Source organism: Neopelma chrysocephalum, unplaced genomic scaffold, assembly GCF_003984885.1.
Source record: "Neopelma chrysocephalum unplaced genomic scaffold, ASM398488v2 Primary Assembly neopelma1_102, whole genome shotgun sequence".
NCBI classification, from domain to species: Eukaryota; Metazoa; Chordata; class Aves; order Passeriformes; family Pipridae; genus Neopelma; species Neopelma chrysocephalum.
The window spans coordinates 1788839-1811635 of NW_020897765.1; the positions used below are offsets into that span (position 1 = coordinate 1788839).

At 36.4% G+C, this 22797-nt stretch overlaps 1 protein-coding gene across 4 annotated transcripts in view; it reads left to right on the forward strand.

Annotated features, from left to right (window-relative positions):
- PIP4K2A (phosphatidylinositol-5-phosphate 4-kinase type 2 alpha) overlaps window positions 1-22797 on the forward strand; it is a 108831-nt gene that overhangs the window by 43544 nt on the left and 42490 nt on the right. For 3 of the 4 annotated variants that reach the window (XM_027695636.1, XM_027695637.1, XM_027695638.1), the window contains 2 exons: window positions 11697-11794; window positions 12870-12966. In XM_027695636.1, coding sequence (XP_027551437.1) covers window positions 11697-11794; window positions 12870-12966 — 195 coding nt within the window. Of the gene's footprint in view, window positions 1-330; window positions 395-11696; window positions 11795-12869; window positions 12967-22797 lie in introns of those variants that run through there. The other variant, XM_027695639.1, reaches the window with a different exon arrangement.

The following is a 22797-nucleotide window of genomic DNA, read 5'->3' on the forward strand; positions in this document are numbered from 1 at the left end:
ACCCTGAAGCTACTCCACCTTTCTGCTACTGTAGAAATTAACTAATAGTAGAAATCAGTGGCTGTCTTGTCATTAGTGCAGTTTATTGTTACTTCTCATCTTATGATGTCTTTTACAAAGTATGGCAGCTTGTGGTCTCGGTTTCCTGGAGAAAAATTGCAGTAGCTTTTACTGTGAGTTTCTCTTTCAAAAAAAAAAAAAAATTTAAATTTGCTTTTCCATTCTTCATATTCAAATGAAAACTAAGGGCAGTATTTCCTTTGTAACACTGTTTTTCAGAAAATATTTCTTAGACTGAAAATGGAAAAATGAGTATGTGTGTGCAGAGGAACGTGGAGGGCATGAGGGTGCACATTCCAGATCGCCTGTGCTGGTGCGGTGATGCAAAGCAGCTGTGAGTTGAGCTAACCGGTCCTTGTACTGTGCAGGCAGTCTGCTCCTGCCTCTGGTCCCAAAAATATTGCTTGACTTGATACCACGTGACTTCTGCTCTTCAAAAATGCAATGTTGTGCTCACTGTGGGTGCATTATTCAGAGCTTCTAATTTTTTATATAGATTTTTAATTTCCATTGGAGGATTTCCTGTGTTCAGATTAGCATTAATGGTTGAAAATGTGTGTTGGTAGCTCAGGGTTTTTTTTTTTTATTAAATTATTTATGAGTATATGTAAAATATGTATTTGTGTATATGAAATTCTTGCCTAAGGGATAAATTAAATCTATTAAATGTTTTTAATTCGGATTTTCAAGTATGGAAGTAGTCAAAAAGCTAGATTTCCTTTCTCATACTGTTCGTCAGCAGTACATAACCTGAGTCAAATGTCAGTGATGAGAGAGAGTTTCTGTGGGCTGGTTCTGCTCTCTGAGTCTTGGAAATGTGATTCCTGAGTCCAGGGGAGGAAATGAGTGGCAGCTGATCAAATACTGGCACCAACTACCTCATCATGGGAAATGCTTTTTGACTGGATTTTGGAGCAGTGTTACCATGTGTAGCATAGTAGAAACTGCTACAGAAAACTTCTTATCATTACAGTTTGGTTTAGTCTTTACTGTAAAGGCAATGTTTCATTGTCACTGTGCTTAGTGAATGACGAAGTTTGGCAATTTCTGCTTGATCTCCTTTCAGAGGCACTGTGACACCAGTGCATGTTCGGATTAACAGCACTAAAAGCACTGGAGTTGCTTTTTATTTTTGGGCTATAAGAAATAAAAATAGAAAGCGGATTTATGTCATCTTGCCTATCGAACGTGTCCTATTGTCCCCCTAAGCTCATGAAATCCTCTGGTAGCAAAGTTCTGACCTGTAAACTGAGGAAAAAGGTCGTGCAATTACATTATGTTGCTTTTCACAAATTATATTTTATTTGGTATCAAGGGATAAAAAAAGATGTTTACCTTGAGTTGTATAATCATCTCAACTCCCAATTTAATTGGACTAGGAGAGTGATGGGACTTGGGAGCTGATGAGCCCCTGGTGGCTCCACTGCACCCATCGCTTACTTCTCTCTTCTTCTGCTGGGTTGGGTAGGCTCTCTGTGGGCATAAAATACTGTGCAGTAATTTAAATACTTCGCCTGCAGCAAAATGAACATTGCAGTTGTTATATCTGGGCAGTTAATATCTCATAAGTAATGATAATAAATTCATGAAATGTTGTATATAGCATTACTGCCAAAATAAATTAGGATTCTGTGAGGAGAGAGGATATCCAGAGCAGAAGCAAAACCTGGCTTGTTATAACCACACCAGGATACTGTTCTTTCCCAAACACTGAACAACTGGCACATAAACTCATTGCTTCAGTAGCCAGTAGCTGCAGAGTATATCTCTGAATTAATGTCTGTGAGAAGGGGTGATTAATGCGTGTTTAGAAACTGTACGTATAAGAACAAGTAAGGATTCCTGACTCAGTGACCAGGAGGTGGACAAGAAAGTGCTAAAATAATGCATAAACAAACTCAAATGTCTGTTCTGAGCTTGCTACCCAGCTCAGACTCATTTTGGTTTCCTTGGGACTTAAGGCCTTTCATGTCCCCTTCCAGGAGCTGTCACACTGTCCTGACCAGTAACAGCTTCTGCTTTTGCTCTGACAGCATTTTCATAAACTGAGCCCATACAGTGTTTCATGCAACAAATTGTCTGGATGGCATCCTGATAAAATGTGGAGGGCTGGTAACCCTCACAGGTGACTACAGACCTGTTAGCCTGACCTCAGTCATTACACTACTTTGAAGTAAAAAATGGTATGGTAAATGCAAGAGGAATATGGTGAAACCAAGATGCATCAGGGAGGTGAATGGAGGGATTTCTCTAAACTGAGGAAATGCATTTCTTACTCATTTGGACCTCTAGTGCTGCATGGTGCTGCACAGAAAGTTATTACTTCTCCTGGATTATATAGGTTGAGGTTAAAAAAAAAAAAAAAGGTTTTAACTGCAGGCTAACACTTGCTGTCAGAGCAAGTTCTGTCCCTTGTGCTCTCCAATTACTCTGTTGGTCCATGTTACCGAGAACTGCTGCACCGCTTTATGGAATGGGCAAATACGTGTAGTATGACCTTTGTGTACTTGCTTCTGGTGTCACTGTTGGTCAGTTAATTAACTTTTTAAATTAGATTTATAAAATGCAAATGGCATTGCAGCTGTTTCAGAAAATTTGCCTCACAGCTTCAGCCTTCACCTAATGTGTAGTCAGAAATTACCAGAAGGAATCATGTTTTAATGTCATCTTTTCACAAGTCAACAGTTTCCTAAATAATAACATACTTGTGAGGTTGAAATGCATAACAGCACATTAGAGCCTGTTCACAAGTTGGTCTTTCTTCTTTAGTGCTGCTACTACTACTACTCCTACTCCTACTCCTACTACTACTAGTAATACTAGTAGTAATGTGAAATTATACCAGTGTAAAAATAGCAAAAAATTGGGGTTTTCTATATTTGTTATTACATCTGAAAAATAATAAAGCACATCTGATGCCTTAAATTGTTGCTTTATGACATTTGTTCTGCAGCCATCCTAGTTTGTTGTCCTTAGCCAGGATACTCTTAAAACCTTTCTCTTTATTATGCAGCCAAGTGTTATATGCAAAATGGTTCCTTCAGTTTCTTTTCCTATTATACTTTGCCTTCCTTTGAAGAGAATTTTTTTCTGTGGATTTTCATCTTTCTGTTATAGTACTCAGGTAAGACTACAGCATCTCCATATTTGTTCAACTACTTACTGGAATTTTATGTTTAACTGCATGGATTAATCTTTCCTGTTCAGAAATGTTATACTTGAAAAATATAATCATAAAAGCTGTTATTTAGTAGACTTCTTAATGTTTATTTTCTGGGTGGTTGGTGAGTTGGGTTTTTATCCAAATTTGAGTAATGTGATTCACAGACTGTAAGTGAATTTTAATTCATTTTTTTCTTCCTTGTTGAACTCTTCTTCCAGAATCCATAATAAATAGATAATTTAGAAAATCAGCAGAACACTTATCTGTGAGTTGTGTATTACTTTGTATTTAGAATTAAACTCATCTTCGTTAAACCTTTCCCTGTGTGCTAAGAAATACCTGGTGTGTTCCAGCATCTTTCTCTCTTTAGTCCTTCTCTTGTGAAGCTTTCAGAACAAAGCCTAGTGAACTGAAAGTTTATCTATTGCCAGATAAGCGTTTTGTTCTTTAATTAGAAAAATCTAGTCCAGATGGTTATTGGGCCTTGTGACAAGTGTGTGTATTTTAAGTCAGTGTTTAAAACAATAATTGAAGATGCCTGTTGCTATGAAAGATTGTGTCAAAATCCATCAACTTCCCAGCACAAATTGAAGTTTCAAGAAGGTATTTCTGCTCAAAAAGTTAAATGTTCTTTTATCAGTTTTGTGGCAAGCCCACTAGCTAATAGCTTGCAAATTGTTGTCTGAGCTTGTGTGTCATGTCTTGTTTTCTTCTTAACCATTGCATTAGCAAACAAAGATGAACTCATGTGTATTGCATGCATCACAACTCTTCCAAATCTGAAGGATTTCCCTTGCTTTAAAATTTCCTTTTGAACTGAGACTGCACTTTATTTTTCTGTGCCATTTGATACAAAAAGTGTTTAACTTGTCAAAAATCTCCACTACAAATAAGTCACATTTCTATTCTATTTTTCATTTCATTAATGTGCATTAATATATTTGTACTTACTATGATGTTTGACCTAGCTTTTTAGGGGAACAAGGGATTATCATGGCAGACATTATATCTGAGCTGCTTGATTTATTTTTGGCCTTTGATTATTTGGCACATTATGAAGTGTTAATTTTTGCACTCATTGAAAGGTGTAAGCAGATTCACAGGAAGTTTAATCAGATCTGTAGAAATGTGACTTTACGCTTGTCTCTGACAGTATACAGCAGCTGTTCTGGATATTCTAGACTGTGCAAATGTCCAAGAGACTTGAAAGACTTAAAAACTTGCATCCAAACATTTGTGAAGGGAATGTGATTTTGGTGCTTTTGTTATAGATTCTTTAAACCCTGTCACTCTAAACTGTCTGAACAGGACTGATAACCAATGTATAAAACCCTTTGCTTGGATTTTGGACCCTCGTATTCCAAATTTAAAAAAAACCCTGAATGCTCTTTGAAAACCACTTTTTTTCCTCTGTTTTGGGACTGTATTTGGTATGTCACAATATCCTGTTCAGAGCTTTCTCGAGTGTGTCACAATATCCTGTTTTCCACGTGGGTGCATGTACTACAGATCTTCCTTGCCCAAACATATCCTTTTACTGTGGAAAACAGCAGCTAAGAAGTCTCACAAAAGTATCTGGGGTTTGCTGTGAAATTTTTATTTTGATTTGGGTTTTTTAATTCCAAGGCAGACCATAAGACTTCAGAAAAGTCTTGCTCCATTTTTGATAAAAAGTAAAAGCTGTAATTGATGTGTTCATTTCTCAAAATTTCTAAATCTATGAAGCGTATTCAATACTTGTGCAGAGTATTTCAGATGTTCTGTGGTTAGGACTTTGGGAAAAGTATACATTTAGGCAGTTTGAAATACATTTGGGTTGGTTGGGCCTACTTTTCTAGTATTAGATTATTGAATTTCATTGAAAGCCAAAAATCTAATGACAGGCATCACCTGAACTGTAAAAACACAAAGCTACTCTGGTAATTACTGGTAGATATTTTGGGACATAAAACTTCCAATGCCTACTACTCTGGCAGCTAGGTGGATTTTTAAGTTGGTTTGATTTTTTTTCTCTTCATACATCTTAAATTGAAATGATCCTAAAAACTTGGAGAAAGTTAAATGCTTTGCCCTCTCTTTTTCTTAGTCATATAATTGTTTTAATTTCAAGACTTGATTTTGAATAGGTAACTGGAAATTGCTTATATAGAAATCTCCTATGCCTTTTAGACTCCTAGCACATTGTGGAGTTAATAAAAAAATAGTCTGGGTAGATATTTTTTACCTTGGGGGGGGGGAAAGGTGGGGAAAGAGATGAATATTTGTGTGATTGAAATGATGAAAACCTCATTTGAAACAAATTAAGGAGTATTTTGCTGAGCTGATTTATTTCTCTACAACAGAACTTAGCTTAACCTTTTATTTCTCTTGCAGGGATAGCTTTGAGTGTAATTTAAACTGTCAAATGGCATTTATCAAATGATAGTTTTGCCCTGTAACAGGCAAATGCCTTCCACAAAATTGATTAGCTGCTGACCTCATCCACCCTTTTCAGACCCTTCAAGGTAGATTTCAAAGAGTTGTAAAATAATCACTTCACTTTCAGTTTATACTTCAACACAAGGCGTTTACTGTCCTGGTAGCAATACTGCAGTGTGTTCCACATCTGGGAAGGAGAGGATGTAAATGCCTGCCTATAGCTCTACCTGTCACCGCTCGGCCCGTTGTGCTTTAACCTAAACCCCTACTCCTTGCAAAGTAGGAACAGCTTTGGAAGTGGCTTTTCATAGGACAATAGAATGAATTAGATTAAGAAACTTTACCTTCTAGGTGATTGTGTTTTAGTAATGAAGAAAACACTATTTGGTAAGACCTGCAAGGTGCTCAGTTATCAAGAAGGTGCTGGAAGAATAAAGGATAACCGTCTCCTAAATGTGACATTTTATACCCTAAACAGTTTTCCTCTGTTGCATTCTTATTCTGCAGCCTTGTTTTGTAAGAGCAATCCATTAGAAGCCCATAGGCTTGCTTTTGTAAGCATTAACCTCATAGTAAATGAATTAACTGTGCCTTTGAGAAAGTTTGTAGCCCGCTCAAAATGGTGACTCTGTGTCTGAACGAAAAGTATTGTTTAATATTTTTTCTCTTCAGATTTCTGTGCAAGTTTCTTTGCCAAAGAAGAAACTGTGATGCAGAAAGTAAAACCATGAACATAAAAATCTCAGAACTGCTGGTGGTGTTAAAAGTTCAATTCTATTTTTAGACCTCAATAATTTCTTTCTTCCGAAATCTCTACCACTCCTACTTGTTCCGAGATCTGTGTTTAAAAATACACAGATACACAAATTTGTTAAAAATGCACTTGACTTTCTCTCAGAGGAACAAAGCCAGTTGTAGCTTGTTTGTCTCAGCAGATCAGACTGCTGTGAGTTGACTTTCAGTACAGAAAGAGCTGGAGATAAACAGCTGAAAAGAAAGTAGCACTTGCACAACTTCACCTACATCCAGCATTGGGAGCAGCAGGGATTTTCCTGTGCATGAAACTGCCAAGAGCCATAGCTGCAACTGAGATATTTTATCAAGCTGTTTGGTGTGAAAACACCTCATCCCTCCGTGGTTTCAGCGAATCTGACTGGCTGATACGTTAAATGAAAAGGAAACAGTATCTATGCTGTATACTAAAGCTGTAGTATGAAATGCAAGGAACCCCGTACAGAATCAAGGCTTTAAATAGGAAGGGAATTTCAAAAGGAACAACTAGGCATTGCTAAGTAGTCTGAGTGTGATTTGTGATGTACTTGGGATGAAATTTTGGACATCGTACATTATTTCTTTGATTTTTTATTTTATAGTTGTTTGGTTGGTTGGGCATTTTTTAATGAATAATACCAGCTGTAATGTGTTACACAGGTTTCTTGCTGTAGCATTGTAGCAATAGGCATCAGCTCATATCTGTTGGAGAACAGGATCATTGTCCTGACTCCTAACTAAACATGCAGTATATGCTGTAAATTGCTTTTATTATATGCTGCTTAAATATCTCATTGTCTGCTTTGCATACTAGCAATTTATTGCTGCTTATGTTCTGACAGAATGAAAACTAATGCTTAATTAAGCATTGCCCTAGTAATGTGGTGTTTAGGGTGAATGTATCTGAATTAAATAAGGGCCATTAATAATGCCTAACAATTTATGATATATTCATTGCTTGATTTCAAATCATATAAATTAGAGAAGCTAATTTGAAATGTCACCAATATGAAAATGGCTTTGTGGGAACACCTCTCTGTGTGCTAATTTCGGAATCATTACCAGCTGAGTCTTACTATTTATTCAATGTCCAGTAGGCTTTTATTATTCCCTTATTTGCAGTTTAATTACAACCTCTGTTTTCCTGACAGTGTGAATTCAATCCTAAACCTGCAGGAGCAAAATGAGTTGCAATCGGTCGTTTTTTGCCTGAAAGCCTCCTTTTGCTTCAGCCCCCTCCCACCTACCATGACCAAGCCACCACTCTGGGCAGATCCCTACTGCCACAATTTTTTGTACCATATGTTTAAAGAGGCGATACCAGTCTTAAGGCTTTTAAAATTCTTCTGCCTTAAAGCTTGCAAGTTGTTGTTTCCATCTCACTTAACCATCTGGGCTTATACTAATATCACAAAAGATAATTTGAATTAACTACTTAAAGAGAGGTTTCTGAGTCGCTTATTAATATCTCGTGTGCATGAGTCTACAAACGTTATTAATACGCATGAGATATTTATACCTAATATGCATGGTTACTGTGCAACTGAAATCTTAGTCATTCATATTTAAAACAACATTCTCTAAGGCTATTATCTGATATTTAAATTCTTCAAAGATACAGCAAGCATTGTCTGTTTCAAATAGCAAGACAAACTTCAGCAAAATTTTTAATTGGCAACAATAATTCAAGGCAGTTAAAGGACATAGGTTGCAGGACTAGAGGAACTTTTCTTCTCAATATGATGCACGTGCATTTATTATGGAGATGCTATGCATTTGGATTCTCATATAGTTGTTAAATGAATGTTTGATCCTGAGCCCTCAGCAACAAGTCCATCCTCTGTCCAGTGAGCTCTTTTTGCTTCATTTACTCTTCGCCATTATCTCTTGCAGGAAATTGTTTCTTGCTTATGATTTTATTACATTCAAAAGCACTCCTTAGAGGAAAATGGGTATTTCTTATGTATTTATTACGGCTATTGTAACACAGTTTCTGTTGTAATTGGATGAACTTTCATCCTCACAGACCCATCTCATTTGCTATTGCTAAGGGAGCTAGCTGTATTTAATGGGTAACATGAAGAGATGGGCATAGTATTTGTCAAAGGTATCACATGCATCTTAATGCTTTTTCTGCTTGACTTTCAAACACAGACAAAAAGAAGCAAAATCTGCATCTGAGATAAGTTGGGGGGCTCAAAATGTTTTCTTTACGTTTCATATTTAGTGTCTTTCAGATGTGACTGTTACTTCACACAGTGATGGCAGAGAATTGATCCCTCTGACCTTTCCCTTTTCTTTTAGCTTTTCAAGAGCTGTTTGTGGGGGAGTTTTGGATATCGTTTCTTCTCCCTCCCTCCCCCCCCAGTGTGGTTCCAGTTTCCACCAAGATCTAATGACACGGGTATTCCTTTCTGTCTTGTGTGCATTTTCCAGTCTGGCCTCATCAAATCTGTCCGAAAAATGTGCTATTGCACAAAGAACCAGACCTTATACTTGAAAGGTTTAAATTAATTAATGGCCTGAGCTACTGGAACATGCCATTACTCGGCTGGTGTGCTATGCCAAAGGTCATTTCTACTGTGTGTTCATCACCTGCTTTTTTATTTTCCTATTCTGCTACAGAGGAATTCCCTAAAATATTAGAGAAATTACTTTTGTATATCTCAGAGTTGGATGAATCTCAAAAATCAAAACAAACCCCCACAAAACCACAAACAAACAAAAAGAAGCCCCCAAAAATCGGAAACCATCACCCCTGGGGAAAAAAAAACCAAACCAAACAAACCCCAAACATTCTGTTAGTCTGCATATTTCTGCCTGATTGGGGAATGGGGGGAGTGTACATTCAGATCTTGTTGGGAACTTCTTAGGAGAAGTATTTTGGAATTTTTGCTTAAAATAGATGAATCTCTAAAGTGTGCACATACAAACACATTTGGCTTCGTTATTTCGCTGTACAGATGATGCTTGTAAGGCCTACAGGTACAAGTAAAACTGTGCCATTATAACACGAATTTAAGTATTCACAGCATGAAAGCAAATCTATAGATGTATGTAGAGAAAATTTACATCAGCAAATTAAGAAAGCAAATGCACATGAAAATTTGATCAATGCAGTTTTGATAATCTAACATGCAAATTTGCAAGCAAACTTTCTGTTGTTTTAGATAGTTGAAGATGTTTGAATTCGGCATTTTTGACAGTATTCAGCAGAAGATGTTCTTGGGATCACTTTTGTCTGGAATGTATATGCATGTAGATTTCTGCTGGCTTTCGTTCCAGTGTGGAATTTGTTGTGTGATCTGGCAATCTAAAAGAGAAGGTAATTCTGTATAAGCAAATCTAAAGTTTCATATCTCTGCGTAATATATCTACATGTCTCTACTTTTATTTGTACAGCAGCTAGACTAGTTCTGCAGACTCATGAACCGCTCTGTGGTTTCAGGGTGAGATTGATGTACAGCAGTATCAACTTCAGTAAAGAGCATGTATGTTGGATGTAGTGATTTTCGATCAGTGTTTTGTTATGTTATGTTGTATTTAATGAGGTGTCATTGTGATTTATTAGGTTTGTACAGCTGTGTTTTCAAAAATTTACTGGAGTTTCTTCTTTCTCTCCCTTTGGAAGGAGAAAAGAGCATTCTCCCTACAACTCCAGGGAGCAGAGCACATTCAGCTCATTCCAGATATCTTTCTATTTCCTTTCTCCATTCTGCTATATAGCTGCCAGGCCTCTATCTAGAGCTTTTCAGGGATTTCCTAAGAAGCATTTTTTAAAGTAAATTCAACAGATTTCATCAGTTTTCATGTAGGCTGCAAAGATCTGAATAATAAAAATGAGATATGACAGGGAACATTACTGGGACTTTAAAATATTGAAAAGTAACGAGGGCACCTGACCTGCCTGTGTTGGTTTCTTTCCTCAGCTTAAAAGCTAAAAGGCTCCTCACTGTTTTCTTACTTTGTTTAACTTCAGTTCTGCAAAAGGTCATACTTGCAGGGAGTGCATTTTTTTCCTCCTGTATTTATAACCTATGGCTGCTTCAGTGAAGGTTTCTCCAAAAGCCTCTCTGGAAGAAAATAGCATTTACAGGCAACTAACAGCTTCCTAGTTGGAAAACAGTGGTGGATAAGCAGTGCTAAGAGCTGAGAGTCCCAGTGTGCATTAGTATTCATATAGAGTGGGATTTCCCTCTAACCCCTGTAGAAAACTGCTGAAGCAGAATGTGCTTTGCATGAGCAAAAACATTTGACTTGGTAAATCGAGATGCATGACCAGGGTGTAGAGTACTGTAAGAACATAGGTAAAATGTATGTTATGGGTATTTGGTGACTGTTGTTGTAATGGGTATCTCATTCTTGGTTTGAAAGCACCACTGCAAGCTAACAATTCTCTTTTATTTATCATGATTTAGTTAAATTTTGCTAAAGTAAGGGTAGATTAATACATGCAGTAATAAAAACATGCCTACAAACTAGGTCATGGTAAAGTTGTCTTCATTTTATCACAGAGATGTGGTTAGAAGTGGATTTCAAATATATGTGAAAAATCCTAATCTGGAGAATACTGGCAATATTAATTTGAAAACTAGAAAGAGTAGATGGTCCACATAAATATAAGAAAATAAGGAAAATGTTAGGACTTCCATGCCCATCTATTTCTAAGCAAAAATTCAACTATTTAAATACTTTGTCCAACTTGAACAATAAAAAAAAGTCTGAATACTGTGACAGAAAAGCTCATCTGAGTTCTGCACTACTGTGAGAAATAAAGCTGTGCTTATTGAACCCAAAGTGTATGCATTCACATGTATGAAAAAATTCATTTTATTTTCTATAAATAGTTCAAGACACAGTCATGTAAGACTACTGTGTAAGCTACAAGGGTAAATAGTAATTGGAAATACAGAATTTGAATTATCTTTGGAAAGTATCGCGCAACTGAAGAAGCAAGAACAGTATTTTAGGATAGAGGACCATTTTGCTGGCATCCTTGTTAACTTTCCATAAAAAGTACACTCCAAGCGTGCTTTGAAGCCCTTTTTTTTTTTTCTGAGACAAGTACAAATATGGAATGGTCTTTCTTCTCTTTCAAAGTATCAGTCTTGAGATTGCATTTAATCTGGAAAGAATAAAACTGCTTTTGTGTTCTTCTGTTACTTACATTCACTCCCAGGACAGACAGACAAAAAATAGTTGACTGAATAACATTTTCATAGTTAAGACATATGCAGCATCTTTGCAGAGACATCAGCAAATAAATATATTGTGTTTTCTCTAGATCAATGAACTGAGCCATGTTCAAATCCCTGTTATGTTGATGCCAGATGATTTCAAAGCGTACTCAAAGATAAAGGTGGACAATCACCTTTTCAACAAGTAAGTACAAGTAACAATTTTGTGTGGAAGTGGATAGTGGCAGTGATATTTTTATGAAGTACTATGAACTCTGTTATTTTTCAGTGCATGGTACTGAAGTTTTGATGATTAAGTTAATCCTGCGATAAACATAACCATCTGTGCTGTTCTAAAAAGCAACAGCAAAGGATGCTGGGTAGAATTTTTCCTCCATATGGTTTATTATTGCCTTATGGGTATCTTAGATATTGAAGGTGATCCTTTCTTGGTGTGATTATTTATGGCTGATATAAGCTTTTATTTGGATATTTTTAAAAACATAAATTCGTGCACATGCACTTTTTATTAAATGTAATATTTGAATAAGAATGAGAATCTAAAGCATATATCAAATGTGAATAGTGTTCAGCTTTTTATATTCCATAATAGAAAGCCATACCAATCATATAGAAGCTTCAAAAGTATTAAGGTCATTTCATGTAATATCTATGTCTTTTAAAAATAAATCCACCATAAGCAGTATGTACAAACATACAAAACTATTGATGCTTGTTTATGTATAACCTGAATTTTATTCAAGAATATTTTTGGAAAATGGAAGAATTCTGCTTTTGTGTAAGTCTAAAATTAACACTAGGATATTAACATTAGTTATGTATTGAATGAGTCAAATTTTCTCGAAGCTTTGGCACCGTCAATACATTTTGGTGTCACAAATGGTATAGTAATTCTTGTGTAATCCAATCTAAAATTTCACCCTTGAAGTAAGTTTAGGGCAATGGGAAAGCATTCTTTTCTGCTTTTGACTCCGTGTTTCAAAGTTGTCAAAATATGGTTTGTGTTTATTTCATCCTTATGTTGTAGCTCCTTAGCCAATAGCTAAGTTAATAAATGTGTATATGTTTATTAAACATTGTGAAGATGAAGAAGATAACACAACAAGACCCAATCTGTTTGAAACAAAGAAAGCATTAGAAGAGAGATTGTAAATCTGCTTATCCTCTGCTTTCTATGGACAGAATTGAGGCAGAATTCTTTAGAGATACTTGTTATATATGCACATGAATTAAGTTGATTTGGTTTTATATTCTTTCAGAGAAAACATGCCAAGTCATTTCAAATTTAAAGAATATTGTCCAATGGTTTTCCGTAATCTGAGAGAGAGGTTTGGAATTGATGATCAAGACTTTCAGGTAAGTGCACTTTGAAAACACCTAAACTGTGGTACAGAGATTTTAAAGTTTAGTGATGATGCAGCTGTGAACAAGCAGACCAGTGTGCTGAAATAAGATATTGGGTTTTTTGTGTAAGTTGGAGGAAAACTAAGAGAAGAAGAAGACTTTCTTTCTACGTATTCCCCCACCTGCAGTCAGAACATTTCTGTTTTACCTCTTGGCCTGCCCTAGCTGTCTTCTGATTTCTATCCTTCTGCCATCTTTAGTCTTCCATCTTTCCCGTTAGAGTAAGTAAAGAAGTAAAAGAAGTAATGGCCAGTCTTCGCGAACGAAGATTTTGGGAAAGGTCTTTTACCTTTCCAGCCTGCGCAATGGATTTTTTAGGTGAGACACAGCATGCGCTGAACTGAGCCCACCCTTTAATCCTAAGGTTCATCTGCTGGGGCCAAGCAAGCTTGGACAATGGCAGTGAGGTCCTCAGGACGTAGGTTTGTTTTGAGTGACTTTCTCATAGATGGATGGCCACACAGGGCTAACGAGCTCCATCTGCCCAGGAATCGAACCTGGGTCGCAGCAGTGAGAGTCCTGCATGCTAACCACTAGGCCACCAGGGGTCCCACTGTTAGAGTACCTCCCAGTCATAAACCATGTTATTGAATCTGCAGGGTAATACTTCTTTAAATAGAGAGAAAAAATAATGTCTGGACACTACTGACAAGATATGCTATATTCAGCTGAGTAACTTAGATAACAGTTGCTTCAGTGGTCTGTCTGTGTGAGATGTGGTTTCTGAAATGACCACAGCCTTCTTTTTTTTCCCTTAACGCTCTTTTTGTTTAGAAAAGAGTGACCTGTGGCCAACCAGCTTCATCCTGCTTCATCATGTCTCATTTTCCTGTTGTTAAGAGGATCTGGAAACAAATCGCTTGCATAAAGCAGATACAACAAACCAAGAAATTGCTCCAGATTTGGCAGAACTGCTCCATGCAGTCAAAGCTTCTTTCTGTCTTTGCAAAAGAAAGTCCTTGAACTCTGCTTCAGTCTCATTTCCACTTCTCACTGACAGTTCCCTTTTCCATTAGCGGTTCCTAATGCACAGTGTTGGGTCACAGGGATAATTCCTTCTGCAGTCACACTGCAAGATGTCCTATCCTAAACAATACATGCTGTGCAACCCAGTACCACTTCCTCTCATGTTGTTTTTTAAACTATTTTGATGTGAGCTGCAGTTGTATTTATAACTTGTCACTATGATAAATTGCAAGAATATTTAATAAATGGTTTTAAGTAGCTAAACAAAGGATACAAAATGCATTTGTACAATAACACTCCCATTCTTGCTAATAGAGCAAACTGAATACTGCAGCTGAAATCTACATCTGAGTCCTTCGATGATCCTCTTTACCAATTTTCCCCTTTTCACTATCAAACAACGTGTTAGAAACGCATAGGTGGGTTAAAACATGCTCGAAGGAGCGTAGATGGAGATTAGTTTATGAATGTCAGGATACAGCCACTGTAACCTTGGTAAGACATTTTGCCAGTCAGCGGAGAAGAGGGTTGGGTTGGTTTATTTTGGTACAGCTGTTGTGGTTATATTGCGTGATTTGTCATTATCCTGTTTACTTTAAGAGCAGATACACTGAGACGCAGGCCAATAGTTAAAACAGTTGTATCCAGTTGCATTCCTGGTTCAGTTTGGCTGATGGACCAAGGAGAATCCTATCATTTGGGAAGTTATTTGACCCTTTTTATGAAGATTTCCTTCTTCTTGACAAAGGAAAAGGATGAGTGTCAAAGAAGGACATGTGATTGCTCCTAAACTTAAAATTGTTGTGTCAGCTCACTTGCTGAGTCTTTTAGCATTACTAGATAATTAAAGTTAAATTTAATTAGATATATATTAGAAGACTTAAGATGCTGTTTTTAGTTTAAACTGGCAAACGTCATAATCAAAAATGTTGCATTCCACAGCACAGTGAAATGGTTCCATCTGCACTGCTGTTCTGCAGCAAAAATTCCTGTTCTAACTATGTTATACTGCTGTTTGGATTTACTAATGATAACAGTGATAAAACAACGTTAAGGAACTGTCACTGGACAAACTGTCCACATTTTCAGATTAAAGCCAAAAATACATCTTTGTAGCTACATATTTTGGGGTTTTTGACAATGCAACCAAAGAACAATCCAAAATAAGAAAATATAATGACATCCTGGTTTTTGATACAACAAAATTATTTATTAGTTAGAAAAAAATCTCAATGCTATTTAGTATTTAAAGTATATTTAGTGAAAAACAAAAGATAGTTAATATTAATTTTAACCCAAGGGAAGACAGTGTCTGCCTATTGTTTTTTTCCTCAGCCCAAGCAGTTTATCACTCTGAATTCTTATTCAACTGGACTAATCTGATTAAAAAGAAAAAATCTTATGAGCTCAAAGTACTAATGTATTTTGAACACACTTTCAAAATTAAATTATTCTTATAAAAATACAGATAAAGAAAATTCATGTCACCCCATGTGTAAGATAAGGATTATCCCTATTAAAAGTAGAAGTTGCTTTCATTTTAATGTTACAGTCTCTGTGATTTAAGAAGGAAATCTCATTTGACAAAGGGAGATTCACAGAATATACTTTTTTTCAGATTATCTTTATCTTCAAGGAAGTTATTCCAATTAATATTGGTTAAAATGATTGTCTTATACTCAGAGCAAAACATTAATTTGAAAAATTCTTTGCAGTGTTGAACTAAGGGAAAGCTTCTGGAAGAAAAATCAAGTAACTTTCTCTGGACAGTTTTTCTTATATAACGATTTTCAGGAAGGGAGTCCTAATCAATTGTGAACAATGTCATTCCCATTATTGAGCAAGATAGGATTGGTTTAGATAAATAAACCCAATTACTTTGTTCATTAGTCAGACACATCAGTTTAAATCACAAAGAACATTCATTTTAAATGTTTTTGTTTTCAGAATGTTCTATAGATATCCTTGATGAGTTGTTCCAGAGGGCAAATAGTCTTTCCTTATGAGTAAGCATGAAAAAAAATAACCTGCCTCATGGAAAAAATTGGTAGTGTGTGCTCTAATCAGTGGGCTATGCTAATTTTAATTCTTTACATTATGTTTATCAATTTGTACAGTAATTTTTTGGACTGCTTAACACATAGACTTAGTTCATATATGGAGTGGTTAATATATGGAACTTCCTCCAAGTAGCGTGACTTCAGAGTCAGAGGAATTCCTTAAGTTGTATATGGGTAATGCCTTACAGGAAGCCATTTCTAGTAATGGCAATTACAATTTCTGGAATGGACTCCCTTCCTTCACATGATGAAAAACAACTCCTTTTTTTGAGACATATCTGGTAATCTGTCGTGCATCTGCTGTCTTTCATAGCTAGTTGGGCATCTCCAAGAGGCATTTAGTACTAAACTAGAATTAAAGTTTCGTGGAGATACATGTGTGTTGCTAATACTGAGTGTAAGGGTTTTTGTGATTCATTCCTTATTATGGAGAGCAGTGTGGAAAATATAGTATGAAGTTAGTGAAGCCTTGAATTTTATTCAAAGGTTGCCTATAGAAACTTGTTATGACAATTAAGTCTTCAATGTAGGTCAAGAAACTTTGTTCTTATGTAAAAAAAATTTTCTAAAATATTTATTGCATCAAATTAAAAACTAGTCTGGCTGTTTCTGCTTTGAAGGGGGAACACAAGAGGTGATCAGTCAATATGAATCAGAATTTCATTTGAATGATGGAAAAACTTTAAAACCATTGTAACCACTTACAAAGACTATAAATTATCAAAGGGAAAGAGACTATTGTTTTATTTTGTGCTGTTGAATGTTACAAGTACATATGGATCTCAGATTGAAGATGATTTTTTGAAGTGTCAAAATAATTCCACAAGCCAGACCATTAAGTAATGACAGATTTTGCCTTGATAGGGTAAATTAGGTATTTTTTTGTTAGTGTTTTCTTGTTTAATTGAGAAAGAATCCTTCTAACATTAACAGAAAAATACCTTAGAGCATTTCTAGTAAAAAAGAAAAAATGGATTAGAAAACAGATGTTGTAAAGTAAGTCCCTCACTAGAGCACTAAAATAATTTTTAATTTCTGTGCACCCCCCCAGCTTTAGACATTGGTTCTGTAAAGGTTATTCTACAAAAATCTGGGTATTTTCTACAAAATAAATGGGGGAGCTGTTGACCCTTCGGTGTCAACTTAGTTGACATAGTTTATCTTAGAAAAGCCAAGAGTACAGTTGTGGCAGAAGAATTATAGGATTAGCTTCTGTAAACTGCAAAATTATGAGAGATTAACAGGCAAGCAGCTAGCCTGACGCCCCCCAACAATCTGTAGAAAAACAGGGTCTACTACTGTTACAAATGCTTCTGCTGCTGTTGCTCTGGAAAGGGAAACTTATTTTACTATGCTCCAACACATCTGTTCTTGTTTAAAGTTATTGCTGAATCCTACATCTGGATTCTGCTAGGCAAAAGAGGGAGAGTGGGTTGTTGCCCAATAAAGTACAATTGCTCATACCAGAGGGCACCAACGTCCCAGAGTACCTAATGAGCCTTCTTCTGGGGATGGGGCAGAGCACAACCCATTTCCCGTGAAGTTTTAGTACTTGGTGTAATAGTGACAGGCTCAGATCTGACTTTTCCTGTCTGCAGGAGAAATTTGTAGAGATTCTCTGTACAGGACAAAGAATTCATAAAGAACTTTTAGCAGATGGTCTGTAAGTTCTTTTTAATTTAGATCTGATTAATATTTCTCTAAGCATTTTTCCATGTAAAAGATCAACATCTAAAATTGAGAAGAATTGAGAATTGAGAATTTGATTTTGATTTGATTTGAGTCTCAATTGATAATTGAGAATTCCTGCTTTTAAGCAATTTTCCCTAATAACAAACCATATTAACTTGGTATTTTTCACTTCTTCTGATAAGGGTGTCAATGAGACTTTTCAATATCTCTCAAGCTTTCTATGCAAAAGGATTTAATATGGCATCAGGAAAACAATGCAAATTCTAGGTTAATTTTTCAGATTGTCAGCCTTTAATATAATTTTAAGTGTCTAAACCTCAGATCATCAAAATTCTTATCAATCTTTAAATATTTGTGCTCATTTTGCATGACTTATCTAGTCCTAAAACATCATCTTAAGAGCTTAAAAACTGTTTTGCAATCTAAGATCATATGTTTCTTCAGACAAACAAATATTGATCAGACCTCTCTGCTTCTGCACAGAAATTCATGCTTCCATTTATTGGCACTTGTTTTGTGAAAGAACAAACCACTTCTGGCATCAAACTACAGACAGCGAGGTCAGCAACAAATACATCAGTAAACAACTATGTTAGGAGTTGGATCTTATTCCTAAGATATGATCTTTTCAATTAATTTAATAAAATGCATTAAAAGTCCTGGAAGCAAGAACGGTCATGAACAGAAAATGCCTATGCTGGTCATTTTTGCATAGTAAGTCTGTCAGTGCATGAAAAATTCTTGGGCTCATCTGTTAGATGGGATTCCTGTAGCAGAGTATACAGTATGTGGGTCCCAACCGGACATTGACACCAAGATGTTCAGAACTGGTGACATCTTGTTTGACATGGGAATAGGCAGTAGCAGCACAAAGGTTTTGAACCAGCTGCAGTATCAAAAACTTCGGGTTTTGTGGTCTTTCCAGCATGTAAAAAATGAAGTCTGCAATCTATATCTTACGTTCTAGGATTATGTTCTAGGATTTAAGTATGAGCCAAAATAGAATTTAGTGATGGTAGAACTTAACTTTAGTGCGTATGACACCAGAAACCTTAACTTCTGGTCTCTCTTAGTTTTCCCTAGAGAAAACATTTGTTTTCCCTTGCTTTTGACCGTTCCTTGCCTAAACTAAGTATCATTCACAACTGGGCATTCAAACTAGAAAATAGTAATTTAGCGTGCGCTGGCAACATCAAAAAAACGAGCTGGTGGGCGCTCCCTGAGTTCTTGTGGACATAGCTATTGAAAGGGAGGCATCCAGCCAAGCTTTGCAGGGCTGAAGGGAAAAGGCTCCCAGAAAAAGAGCCCTAACTCTTTCCAAAGCAAGTGCATGCCTTAAGCTGACAGCTCCAAATCTAGATCTACAGTCTCAAAAGAATAGTTTGATTTAGGAAAGAATCTCATGTTTTATTCATTAAACTCTCATTCAACGAAGTCAAGGAACCCATAACCTTTCTCCTGCAAGGATAGCTCAGAGCAAAAAAGAAAAAGTTGGTATTTCTCCTTTCTCTGTCAAAGTCTTTCTCCTCAGTAATCGCTCCCTGAATGGAATTTGCTTATAAATGTTTATAGGTGTTCAGAATGTATGTGTATCCACTTCTTAACAAGGTCGTAGTAAGGACTCACTGTTTCGGATGAGTGCACCACAGGACCAGTGGTGTCCTGTGTTCATCTTTTGGAGGTCCTATGACATTCACCATAGGTCCTTTAAGAGCTATGCTCGTGAGCTGACAAGAAATCATCGTGCAGTATTTCCATACATCTGTCAAAGGCAAAAGGGGGATTGTATCCCTGAATGTGCTTGTAGTGTGTGTTACTGGTTAGGTATCCTTTGCTCCCTGCCAAACTTCTTAAACACTTTTCAGTGTCAAAGATCAGTGTTTCCTGATCAGTGTTTCCAGAACCTGCTTAATAGCAAGAGTGCACATTGCCAGCATACAAAATAAATCCAAAAGTCTTCTCTACCCATCCCTGCATGACAAACCCAGACATCTCTGGATTTGGTGCTTCTGTTGTTACATTAAAATACTTAGTGCTTTGCCTTTCTTCCCTCCAGAAGTCACTGACAAAACGCTGTCCTGAACACCATGCGAGAAGTGTGTTGCTTGTTTCAAATTACAGCGAAGAACCTTGGAGCATCTATGATGCTGTCTCTCTAATATGCTTCTTAATCAATAATCCAGGTCTATCACACATCCATGATTCCTGAGGTCTTGTAAAAAGAAAAAAAAGGATGAGGGGAGCTGCAAGCTTGTCTTGTTGGGAAGCTCTGCATGGGCCAGAGAGCACCATTGTAACTGCTGCCACAGAACAGCAAGACCATGTGTACAGCATTCTCTAACAGCGATGAATGACTGCCAGGCTTTCCCACTGACCTATGATTTCAGTCATCACAGAGCATCATCTGTGCATTTGTTTTTGCCTATTTGTTCATGCAAAGCTTGCCCAGAGGCACTCTTAAATAGCCTGGGATGTGATCTGATTTGTCTTTAGGGTGCGTTGAGCTTGCAAAGCTTGTTTTAGTGTTCCACAACTTTCGGATGAGATCACAGTACCAGAAACTGTTGTTTGCCTTTGTCCAGACATCGTGAAATGGGAAAGGTTTAAATCAATGAGAAGCTGTTAAGCCAGTCAGTTTGAAAGATTACTGTTCTTCTAAAGCTCTCTATGCTTTACCACCAGAATTTTCCTATTGCCCTTTTTCTCTTTTTTAGGAAAAGCTCTGACTCAATGACAATTTTTATTAGGCTCCCTTTTTAGATTAGTTACACAAAGTATTTGTATTACATCCAACACATAGTTCGTGTGTTCAAAGTGTTTAAAATACAATCTTGTCTGCTAAAGTAGCAGTTAGAAAACAATGACATTTACGTTAGACGTGCAAGAGATTAGAATGAGCTAATTAAATTGACCTTTAAATCTCTCCACCCTCTTGGAGACTGGGGCTAATCCTTGGCCTCCCACTGTGGAGATAAAAATTCGTGCTGTGAACATTTTAAGCAAAGTGGGCAGCGGAGGAAGAGCCTCACCAGCAGTTTGTCTTTGAAGAGGGGGGCAATACTTTGCCAGTTTTAAATATAGCTTGCAATTATGGTATGAGTGGGGGGACAAGTTCTTCCTGTACTTTAGTGGCTTTGCTCCGTGTGTTTTCCTCACAAAAATGGTTTCAGTTGGAAAAAATAGATCCAAAGAGTTTAACTTACTCTTAGAAACAATCAAAATCTCTCTGGAAATTAGTTTAATTTTTTGATATCTGGTATTGGTAAAACTAGCATTATGAGTAATGTCATTACTGTTACTTAATTACAACAGACTGCTATTTTTATTGACCAATGTGCAAGGTAAAAATAGACTTCCAAAGGATAAAGTATTAGGTGGTGTTTTAGCTGGCTTCTGAGGACTCTTAAGGATGCTTCTTACAAAGTATTTGCCTTGATATTTTGTGTCTTGGATTTTAATATGCTAATTATTGCAGAGCTTTATAATTAAAAAAAATAAAATTATATAAATAATAGATGATTAAATGACAACAATCAAAATTTAATTGTCAATGAGCAATTGACATTTCATGTAGTGAAAGATTGCAGAAAATGCAAAATCCATCCAAATGTCGAAGTGGGATAAAGACAAGGATTTTGTACAAAACCCACTTTGATCACCTGGAATTCTGAGCCAGTCCAAATGACATACCTTTTAATACAGCCAGCTGAATACTTATAAGGATGAAAAGGAGCGCAGAACTACAGAGGTGAAGGCTGTGTTCAGGGAGGTAGTAACTCTGAGAAGGAACAAGAGGTCAAAAAGGACAAGAATTTAGCACTAGTGTGACCTTCAGACTAGAAGGAGTAACTGCACCCTTGGGTGGATAAATTGAAAGGTATAAAAATAAGATCAGAAAGAGCTCTAACTTCTTTTTGACATCTGTTTATTTTACACCTGAAGTTGATACTACATATAGTTTTGATGCTAGTCTTCTTTAAAAAAGGGTGTTGAAATTTGGATATAGAAAAAATAGCGTCAAAGGAATTTAAGGACAGAGAATGTCATGTGGTTGAAAGTGACAGAGTTTGACCTGCTGCACTTGAAAAAATTAGAGTTGAGAAATAAGCAGTATGTGAGTATCTTTGCAGAAAAAGAATACTAGGTACTTCAGGAATGACTGGAAAAGAAAATAATTCAAATTCGAAATTAGGCCCACCTTTTCAGCAACACAAATTATTAAATACTAGAAAAACTATAGTGGTGAATTTTGGTCTTTTGAAGTTGGAAAAACTAAAGACTGCCTTTCTAGAATTTGTACCTTAACCAAAAGCAGATATTGGAGTTCAGTTTAGGAACTGCTGTGTGAAATGAAATTACTACTGATGAGGAACAGTTGTGTTGGATTTTAGTTTACAAAATTTTGTTGAAGGCTCCAGAAGAAGCTCCTGTGAACTTCAAAGAATTGTGGATCAGGTCCTAAGAACACCTGTGGAAAAAACCTTTTTCCTTATGTAATATGTATTTACTGTAGGAAATAAAACTGTGCAGATTGCTGAGAGTTTGGGAAAGAGTTGCTGAATGTAGAGACTGGGTAGAGACTACTGAAATTAAATGACCTTTCAGGTAATTTGCTAAAGAATATGCTGTTCTTGGGTGAAATTATGACATGTAATTTAGGTGTGCTGATTAACTTTTTTGATCAACAACTCTTTGGGAAGTTAAATACAAGAAAGTGGTGTAGTTTTTAGTCATTTATATTTAAAGCTATACTTCTGTTATTTTATCAGAAATTAATTCCGTGGTATGAGACAAATTTTTTGTGATTCGTAGCCTCTCAGCACTGAAGACCAGATGAATATTTCTAGTTGCCTGCTAGTTAGTGATAGGTGATATTTTTTATATTCATTTATGTAAAAGCAGTGAGGCTTGTCATAGGGAAACTATTCAGGAAAGAGAGGGATGTATGTAAAAGAGATATTTATCTAGCAGAGGTATCTGTGAGCTTGGCATGTGAAATGTGTCTTCAGTTGTATAAGTAATTACACAAGTAATTTAGCGTAGTCTTTAAGTGACCTCATGAAAG